Raw genomic sequence first — 10,635 nt, 5'->3', positions numbered from 1 at the left:
CCGACAGGTGGAGGCTGCGGTTGCAACCAATCAGAGTTTAGTCCGTGGAGTGCGTCACACGTCGGTGCGCAGGCGCAGATCTACGCAACTACCATATGTCTGGAAGAGATTTTAAAAAGTGACTCAGTGAGGAAACAGTGCGAAAAAGATGGGAAAGAAACAGAAAAACAAGAGCGAGGATAAGTGAGTGTTGAGCTGTCTGCAGTTCTGTTATTTACTGTAGAACAGAGCGGTTGTCGCAAATGGAGGAAGCATGTTCTTGAAGCTGTTGCTTGTCTAGGCCGCTGGCCGGACCTGCTGCTCCTGGTCGAGTGTAGAGAAACCCAGGTCCCCATCGCAAACGTGACGCAAGAGCGGCAAGCTGGCTGGCGTGCTTCTAATTGTGGTTAACGTTAATTCGTTCTGTGGAAATGGATAAATTTGAGGCCCTGTCCTCACCCCTCCCTCTCTGACCCTCATTTACTTTTCTAATGGATCTGATGTCCCTTATAGATTTAGAATTTTGCTTCCACAGACGACTTCTATCCAGCATCCTGTACTGGTAATTTTAGACGTGGATGTAATGTACATGGTGATTTTTTTTCTCCCTAAAGAGGTCAAGGGCCATACACCAGAAAATGTTACTTTATTTTGTGCACTTTGATGCAGACTTTTTAAATATAAGTTTGAATTATAACTGATTTTAAGTGGGTTAACACCCTTGTTAAGGTAGCACATTCATGCCATTTAAGTACCTGAAGTGTTCATCCAATAGTTTTACCAACAGTGACTTCTAGACTCTGATCTTAAAATAAGGCACCGATCATATAATATAGAATATAACGTCCTTCGTTATAGCAACAGTTACAAGTCTTTCTCAAAGGATGGCTGCTCATATTGCCTTGGTCTTTATTTACCATCCTCTGCTTTTGGAGCCTGGTCTTTTGGTGAGTACACTAAATGCATGTAATCCTGAGTATAATCAAAAATGTGTGGGTATACTTAATGAACCCTTTGCTATGCCCAAACATTTGTCAAGAATGAAGTCTTTAGGGTGAGTAAAAGCAACTATCTAATTAGATTTGTGTTGAATCTTGCCCACATTTCAATTTTCTTTTAAACATTCACTCAATAAAAGGAATAGAAGGGATTACCAATTGGGTCTTTTATCATCTAGTTTCCAAGAATGAAAGCGCTATTAGAAGTCCCAGTATTTCTTTTTGATTAAGCTTAGCCTTTTACAAATACAGCTTTGAAAATTATTTTACAGTTGTATAATTAACCTCATGTTCACTCTGACTGTACCTGTATTATTCAGTACATCCACGGAATTCTTTTCCCTATGTCAAGGGGTTTAAATATTAACTAAAGTCCCCCTTGTATTACTTGATCAGCAGGAATGATCCGGCACCCGAAGCAAGAGAGAAGGTGTGCATGAAAGATCAATCTAGATTTTAAGAAACAAAGCATATTAAATGTGCTGAGTTTCAAACACAAAAGCAAAGTAATGTGAATGCTGGAAATCTGAAATAAACACTGGAAATGCATAGCATGGCAGGCAGCATCTGTGAAGAAAGAAACAGTTAGCATTTCAGGTTGTGACCTATCATTAGAACTGATAAAATGTAGACATGTTAATAGCTTTTAATGAGTGAAATGGGGGAGGGTGGAAAAAGAACAAAGGAAGATCTGTGATGGGGGAAGAGGGGAGACGTTAAATGAAAGAAGAGTTGGGGTTACAGAGCCAAAGAGAGTGGTAATGGGGCAAGTAAAATAAAAGATGGGTTGAGAGGAGGTCTGAATGGCAGCTGTTCATTATTCAGCCATCTGAAAGCAAAACAAGACACGTGCAAAGAAAACTAAAAATGGGGGAACAGAAGTTATGGTCTCAAACAGTTGAACTAAATATCAAATATAGAAGGCTGTCAAGTGCCTAATCAAAAGATGAGGTGTACGTTGATCTTGCAGTGAGCTTCATTGGAACTTTGCGCTAGGCAGAGGACAGATATGTCAGTGTGTGAGCAAGGTGGAGAATTAAAATGGCAGGCCACTGAAAGCTTGGGGTCGTGCTTACGGATAAAATGGAGGTGTTCTACAAAGCGTTCACCCAATCTACATTTGGTCTCCCCAATGTCGAGGAGACTGCATTGTGAGCAACAAATATAATATACTAAATTGAAAGAAGTACAAGTAAATGACTGCTTCACCTGGACAGAAGATGTGTTTAGACCCTTGGATGGTGAGGAAAGTGGAGGTAAAAGGGCAGGTGTTGCATCTCCTGTTCTTGCTTGGAAACGTTCCATAGGAAGGGGCTGGGGTGATTTGAGGAGCAGAGGGAACGGTCCCTTTGGAATGCTGAAAGGAGATCGGAGGGAGAGATGTTTGGTGGAGATGGCAGAGGATGATCTGTTGAATACGGAGGCTGGTCATGTGCAAGGTGAGGACAAAGAGAACCCTATCATGGCTCTGAGAGGGAGGGGAAGGGGTGAGAGCAGAAGTGTGGGACCGATTAATGGTCCTATCAACTACTGTGGAGGGGAATCCTCAGATGAGATAAAAGGCAGACATGCCTGAAGCACTGCTTTGGAGGGTTGCATCATCCAAACAGATGCAATGGAGAAATTGGGAGAATGGAATAGAATCCTTACAGGGTGCAGAGGTGTGAGGAAGTGTAGTTGTGGGAGTCAATGGGGTTATCATGATTATTTGTTGATAGCCTATCCCCAAAAATGAATGTGGGAGAGATGGTGATGTAATGGTAATGTCACTAGACTAGTAACTCAGAAGCCCAGGTTAATGCTCTGGGGAAACTGGAAGCAAAGTTAATTAAGTTTTCCAATTTGGGGTAAGAGCAGGAAGCGATAGCAGTACAGCCATTAGTGTACCTGAAAAAGATTTGAGGGAGCGTGTCCAAGTAGGACTGGAACATGAAATGTTCCACGTGCCCCACAAAAAAAAAGTTATACAGGTACCAATAGTTTTCATCTGGAGGAAGTGAGATGAGTTAAAAGAGAAATTGTTCAATGAGAGAACAAGTTCAGCCAGACGGAGGAGGTGGATGGAGATTAGTTAGCTTAAGTTTCAAGTTTTTGTGCCACTTGTAATTTACAGTGATATTATTGAACTTGCTGGTATATATCATTTAAAACTTAGTGTCTTGGTAAGGTATAATTTGTTTTTCAGGCTATTTATGATTTGAAAATTTTGTTGTGCATGATAGGATGTTCTTATGTAATTTTCTTCAAATTTTGATGAATAATTTTGGCCTTCTATCCACAAAAATTAACACTACTTAATGAGTACATGGTTATCACAATTTATTTATGTTGGATTTCTAATCTTCAGTTTTTTTGTTTTCATCAATTATCATTAAGCATGAAGACTTATGAAGATCAGAGAAGAAGATTTTAAGCAATTGCTTTTTTTTGGTGTGGTGGGGAAATAAACGTCGGTATCAAAAAGAGAATAATGGCAGAGATTTCTCTTGCTATCTTTGCCTTTTTATAGATTTTGTTTACTGTATTCTTTCAGATTTTTAACTATGATCTGTAAAACCTAGGTGGAAAGGTTAAAGTGGGTTCAAGTCCCATAGACTTGAGCACACATCTTGGCTGAGTGCAGGACTGAGGAATGCGGCACTGTTAGAGCTGTTGTATTTGGGGTGAGACATTAAACTGAGGCTCCTTCTGCCCTCTCAGGAGGATGTAAAAGACCCCAAAGCACTATTTGAAGATGAGCAGAAAAACTCACCCATGTCCACCCAATATTTATCCCTTAATCAATGGCACCACAGGGAAGGCAATGGCATAGTGGTATTGTCGCTGGATTAGTAATCCAGAGACTCAGGGTAATGCTCTGAGCGCCCGTATTCAAGTCCAGACAGGGAAGATGGTGAAATGTGAATTCAATAAAAAGATGGAATTAGAAGTCTTAATGATGACCATTAACCATTGTTGTAAAAACCCATCTGGTCCACTAATGTCCTTTAGGGAAGGAAATCTGCCATCCTTATCTGATGTGGCCTACATGTGACTCCAGCAATGTGCCCTCTGAAATGGCCTAGCAAAAAAGAAATAAAACGGGACGGACCACCCAGCATCAACCTAGGCACCGGAAACGACAACGGCAAGCTCAGCCCTGTAGTGGCTGCAAAGTTCTAACATCTGGGGGCTAGTGCCAAAATTGGGTGAGCTATGGGCCCTGACAGTGCCGCTAGTCAAGCAACAGCCTGACAATAGTCATCCTCACGGAATCATATCTTACAGATCAATTCGATTCACTCCATGTGATATCACGGAACAGCTAAAAGCACTGGCTACTGCAAAGACTGTAAACCCTGACAATATTCCGGCAATAGTACTGAAGGCTTGTGCTCCAGAACTTGCTGTGCCCCTAACCAAGCTGTTGCAGTATGACAACACACATCTATCTGGCTATGTGGAAAATTGCCCAGTTATGTCCTGTACACAAAAAGGAGGACAGATCCAACCTGGCCAATTGCTGTCCCATCAGTCTACTTTCGATCATCAGTAAAGTAATGGAAGGGGTCATCAACAGTGCTATCAAGCAGCACTTGCTCATTGATGCTCCGTTTGAGTTCTGCCAGGGCTACTCAGCTCCTGACCTCATTACAGCCTTGGTTCAAACATGGACGAAAGAGCTGAACTTCTGAGGTGAGATGAGAGTGACTGCCCTTGACATCAAGGCTGCATTTGACCCAGTGTGGCATCAAGGAGCCCTAGCAAAACTGGAGTCAATGGGAATCAGGGGGAGAACTCTTCACTGGTTGGAGTCATACCTAGCACAAAGGAAGATGGTTGTCGTTGTTGGAGGTCAGTCATCTCAGCTCCAGGACGCCACTGCAGGAGTTCCTCAGGGTCGTGTCCTCAGCCCAACCATCTTCAGCTGCTTCAACAATTACCTTCCTTCCATCGTAGGTCAGAAGTGGGGATGTTCGCTGGTGATTGCACAATTGTTATGGCAAGCAGATGGTAAATTCCAAGCTGCTCAAATCCCAGAGGGAAACTTGAAGCAGCTGCCACAAGAAAATGCAATTTATATTTATTTCAAGATGCGGGCTTTGAAATCAGTAAACAGGCCACCGGGGCTTTTTTATGAAACTAAATTAAACACTTATTAATAAAAGAAAAAGATTTTAAGCACATATATAAATGTCCACGAATTGCTACTATAATGACTCCTAAATCCCCTAATTAGCCTGACTGTCAGTTGCACCTCCATTAAGGTAACAGTAAAACACACAGATTTAAACAGATCCAGGCAAAGCACACACTGGACAGCTGAGATCAAAGTGAGTTTTCCTCAGCTTTGGTTCCTTGTAGGCAGAAACTTTTCACACTTGTGTTAGATCTTAAAATGCCTGCCTTTACACACAGCCTTCTCTCCTTTATACATATTTTTCCCTTTGAATGCAAATTCCATTGTTTCACTGTCTTTGGACTTTACCTCTCTAATAATAAAAATCTGTCATAGTACCAACTTTACCAGTAATCTTAGGGAAAAATAAACACACTGTTTCTTAACTACTTCAGGCTAGGCGTAACATTTCGCCCCTTTTCTCTTTTGAATTCAAGCTACTCTGGTTTATTTAAAAATGCAAATGTTCTCTTTACACCTCACATCCCAAACATTCACCCATGTTTACCTATTTAGCATTTCGAACCTAGCTTCTCTTCTTGCATCAAAGCCTTCAGACCAGGTGCCTTTAATTCAATTAAGTCCCCCCCCCCCCCCCCCCCCCCCCCCCCCACCACCACAAACACGCACACACACCCCACTATTACTCTACAATAAATTCCAAATAACATTATGAAAATTATTACATCTTCCTGACAATGTTCAGTACCATTTGCGACTCCTCAGATACTGAAGCAGTCCATGTCCAAATGCAGTAAGACCTGGACAATATCCAGGCTTGTGCTGATAAGTGGCAAGTAACATTCGCGCCACACAAGTGTCAGGCAATGACCATCTCCAACAAGAGAGAATCTAACCATCGCCCATTGACATTCAATGGCATTACCATCATTGAATCCCCCACTATCAACATTCTGGGGATTACTATTGATCAGAAACAGAGCTGGACTAGCCATATAAATATTGTGGCTACAGGAGCAGGTCAGAGGCTAGGAATCCTGCGACGAGAACCCCCCTTCTGACTCCCCAAAGCCTGTCCACCATCTACAAGGCACAAGTCAGGAGAGTGGTGGAATACTCCCCATTTGCCTGGGTGAGTGCAGCTCCCTCAACAATCGAGAAGATTGACACCATCCAGGACAAAGCAGCCTGCTTGATTGGCATCACATCCACAAACATTCATTCCCTCCACCACCGATGCATAGTAGCAGTGTGTACCATTTACAAGATGTACTGCAGGAATCCACCAAGTCCCCTTAGACAGCAACCTCCAAACCCACGACCACCACCATCTAGAAGGACAAGAGCAGCAGATAGATGGGAACACCACTACCTGGAAGTTCCTCTCCATGTCAGTCGCCATCCTGACTTGGAAACATATCGCTGTTCCTTCACTACTACTGGGTCAAAATCCTGGAACACCCTTCCTACCTACACCACATGGACTACAGAGTTTCAAGAAGGCAGCTCACCGCCACCTTCTCGAGGGCAACTAGGGATGGGCAAGAAACTCTGGCCCAGCCAGTGAAACCCGTCTCCCATGAATGAATAAAAAAAAGATTATCTGGTCATTAACTGCTGTTTGTGGAAACTTCTGCATGCATATTGGTGGCTGTGTTTCATACAATGCAACATGACAGTATCTATGAAGAACATTTCATTTTCTGTAATGCTCATGAATGGAGGAGGGGGAGAGGGACATGCACCAGACATGCAGTTTCTAGCCTGGGTCATTGGATAGCATACAGGAGTAGAAATCCCAACTGATGTTTCTGCTCCTTACCTGTTGAAGTCATCTGTAGCCTAACTGAAATCAACACAGTGTAAATGGGGATTAGTTCTAAAATATTCCTGATTTCTATGTTTTTTATTTCAGATGAGACAATAGGTAACTAGTTTAGCTATGCGAGCCCATGCCTTAATATTGTCATTTATAAACAGAAGCATTTTGCAATTCTTGTACAAATTACAATCAGATATTTTGTGAAGCAGATTTTTTAATAGCCTAATTCATTTTTAGGTGAAAACCAGAATTGCCTTTGGCTACATTGGAAAGTAGAATAAGCAGGCTGAATTTGCAGGGGAGGGGGTGGGTACGGTGGTGGGGGAGTGTGCATTATAGTGTTGGTTTGTCCTTACTGTGACAAATTCCTTTTGTTGTCCACCTATGGGAAATAATGAGCAGAAGTTACATATTCCTCTAAGCAGGAGTGAAAAATGTGCATGTTAATCCATGCTGTTTTCTTGCACTTTGTTACCATTTATTGATATTGCATGATATTATGAAATCGGGAGCGTGTGGGTTACCAACTTTCATTTTGGTTACAAAACTATTCCTCTTATTCAGGTTGGTTCATGAAAGAGGAGACGTATCATGATGCTCCTCGTGTAAAAGGAAATGTTTCAGTATTTAACAAATGTAGAATCTTAGCAGGAAAAGTGAGAATCTATTTTACAGGGAAGGGGAAGTCCATGGCATCGCTAAAGAGAAAGGTATTTAGAAGGTACTGAGAGAAAGGAAAAGAGAAAATGGTTTTAGAAATGAATTGCAGAGGGACATTGTGACAAAAGAATGGCTTCACGGCAAAGTGGAAGAAATGGCTACTGAAAGCCATCAGTGCCGAAGGGACCTAAGATGCATGGTTTTGGGGACGTAAGCTGAGATGAGGCAGAGTAAGAATATGGAGAGATTTGACACAAAGACATGAAATCCATTCCGTGGTAACAGAGAACCAATAACACCAACTTGCATTTATATAGTACCTCTGATGCTGTAAAAACATCCCTGGACCCAAACCAGCAGAGCTCATCAAAAGTTCTGAATAAATTGATATCAAAGGGTGCAGCCTGAAGTGTGAACATTAAAGAAGTCAATCCTTGAGGTGATGCAAGTGTAAATTAGCATTTTTTTTTCAGTGATCAACAGGCAGTTTTCAGAGGTTGAGAAAAATACCCTTGCTCACAGACCAATTAGAAGTTTAAATAGGTGTTACTTTGGATGCTGAGGTTGCGTAAGTCCAGCATCTTAGTTTTACTAAAAGTTTAAGTGCCCTTTAGAATAAGGTATCCATATAAAAGTATTTCAGGGTACACGCTCTGGAAACATGCTTATTCTTCTTATGACCTGTGCAATATTTGCGAACTAATAAATGCACTAAACTGGAGATGTGTTGAATAGTTGGTGAAACCCAAGATGCCCACAAAGCATGATTACAAAGCAGTCTATTTGTTCCTTTAAAACTATTAAATATGATAATTTTAGTAGTTACATGTAATATGAATGGAGTTTTTTCATGATTTGAAGAATTCATGTTCATATCACAGAATCTCACAGTGCAGAAGAGGCCCGTCAGCCCATCAAGTCTGCACCGAGACGTGAGAAACACCTGACCTACCTACCTAATCCCATTTACCAGCACTTGGCCCATAACCTTGAGTGTTATGACATGCTATGTGCTCATCCAGGTACTTTGTAAAGGATGTAAGGCAACCCGCCTCCACCACCCTCCCAGGCAGTGTAGTCCAGACCGTCACTACCCTCTGGGTAAAAAAGTTTTTCCTCACATCCCCCCTAAACTTCCTGCCCCTCACCTTGAACTTAAGTCCCCTTGTGACTGACCCTTCAACTAAGGGGAACAGCTGCTCCCTATCCACCCTGTCCATGCCCCTCATAATCTTGTACACCTCAATCAGGTCACCTCTCAGTCTTCTCTGCCCCAACGAAAACAACCCAGGTAACATCCTGGTGAATCTCCTCTGCACCCCCTCCAGTGCAATCACATCCTTCCTATAATGTGGCGACCAGAACTGCACACAGTACTCCAGCTGTGGCCTCACCAAGGTTCTATACAACTCCAATATGACCTCCCTACTTTTGTAATCTATGCCTCGATTGATAAAGGCAAGTGCCCCATATGTTTTTTTTACCACCCCACTAACATGCCCCTCCGCCTTCAGAGACCTATGGACACACACGCCAAGGTCCCTTTGCTCCTCAGAACTTCCTAGTGTCATGCCGTTCATTGAATACTTCCTTGTCAAATTACTCCTTCCAAAGTGCATCACCTCATGCTTTTCAGGGTTAAATTGCATCTGCCGCTTATCTGCCCATTTGACCATCCCGTCTATATCTTCCTGTAGCCCAAGACACTCAACCTCACTGTTAACCAGCTGGCCAATCTTTGTGTCATCTGCAAACTTACCAATCCTACCTCCCACATGGTCATCTAAGTCATTTATATAAATGACAAGTAATAGGGGACCCAGCTCAGATCCCTGTGGTATGCCACTGGACACTGGCTTCCAGCCACTAAAGCATCTTTCTGTCATCACCCTCTGTCTCCTACAACTAAGTCAATTTTGAATCCACCTTATCAAATTACCCTATATCCCTGTGCAGTTGCCACCTTTATAAGTCTCCCATGTGGGACCTTGTCAAATGGCCATTCGAGGGTTCTTTATGGCTCATATATGTATGCATTATTACTTCTGTCTTAGCCAAAAAAATTAATTTGCAGTCCTAAGCTGCACTGGTATGGATAAGTTGATTTTTAGATTTCCTAACCCTGTTAATTAGCAAAATGGCTTGTCAATTTATTAAATGAAATATTTTGCCATGCACAAATACTTCAAAGTTTCCTTATGTTCATGCACTTTGGTATTGTCTTCTTTGGAGTGCATATCATTCTATTGCTTAAAAGGACAATAATTTTATACAACCAAGGTTAAATATGCATGAATAACACTCAAGACCTCTTATGGATTACACTAATTACACCCATCAAGAGCAGGAACTCCGATCATGTTGCAACATCTCTTAACGTTGACATTGTTAATTTTTAAAAATGGTATATCTGCTTTTGTTCCTAGTGCCAAAGATGATATTGATATTGATGCACTGGCAGCTGAGATTGAGGGAGCAGGAGCTCCCAAACCTAAAGCAGTTAGCAAAAAGAAGAAAAAGGATTTTGAGTATGTATTTATTTTGGATTTTTATTTGTTTGGTTTTGTTCTTATGGTGTTTATGTGTACACAAAATGGTTGAGTTTCTGTATGTTCTCACATTCCAGGGAAGATGATATTCTAAAAGAAATTGAAGAACTTTCTTTAGAGATCCATGGAACAAAGGATCATAAAGAATCAGCTAAATCTTCAGCAAAAGTAAAGGTTTAGTTTTACAATTTCACTGTTTTGATTTAGATATTTTGAGTCCTAATTCTTTCCGCTTTTCCCCTAAAATGTTGTTATAACAAACGGTGTGACTCAGCTGCACAGATATTTTTGTCCTAGATAAATGGTATATACTATGTTGCCTGAACTGCATTTCCAATCCTGTACCCTGTATATCACAAAAATTGCCTGCTTCCTCCTCTGTAGCATCACCCATTTCTGCACCAGCTTATTTGCTGCTAAAACCCTGATCCGCACTTACATTAATTCATGGCATGACTATTCAAATGTTCTCCTAGCCAACCTCTCACCCTGCCATAAAGTTGAGCT

General features: G+C 41.6%; 1 protein-coding gene across 2 annotated transcripts in view; it reads left to right on the top strand.

Moving 5' to 3' along the window:
* The first annotated feature begins 70 nt into the window (after positions 1-70).
* eif5b (eukaryotic translation initiation factor 5B) overlaps positions 71-10,635 on the top strand; it is a 116,721-nt gene continuing 106,156 nt past the window's right edge. For both annotated transcript variants that reach the window (XM_041199196.1, XM_041199195.1), the window contains exons 1-3: positions 71-183; positions 10,006-10,107; positions 10,206-10,296. In XM_041199196.1, the coding sequence (XP_041055130.1) occupies positions 149-183; positions 10,006-10,107; positions 10,206-10,296 (228 nt within the window). In that variant the 5' untranslated portion in view covers positions 71-148. The remainder of the gene's footprint in view (positions 184-10,005; positions 10,108-10,205; positions 10,297-10,635) is intronic.

The sequence above is a fragment of the Carcharodon carcharias genome, chromosome 11, assembly GCF_017639515.1.
Source record: "Carcharodon carcharias isolate sCarCar2 chromosome 11, sCarCar2.pri, whole genome shotgun sequence".
Lineage (NCBI taxonomy): Eukaryota > Metazoa > Chordata > Chondrichthyes > Lamniformes > Lamnidae > Carcharodon > Carcharodon carcharias.
The sequence above is the reverse complement of the archived record's forward strand: the minus strand, read 5'-3'. Positions and strand labels throughout refer to the sequence as shown.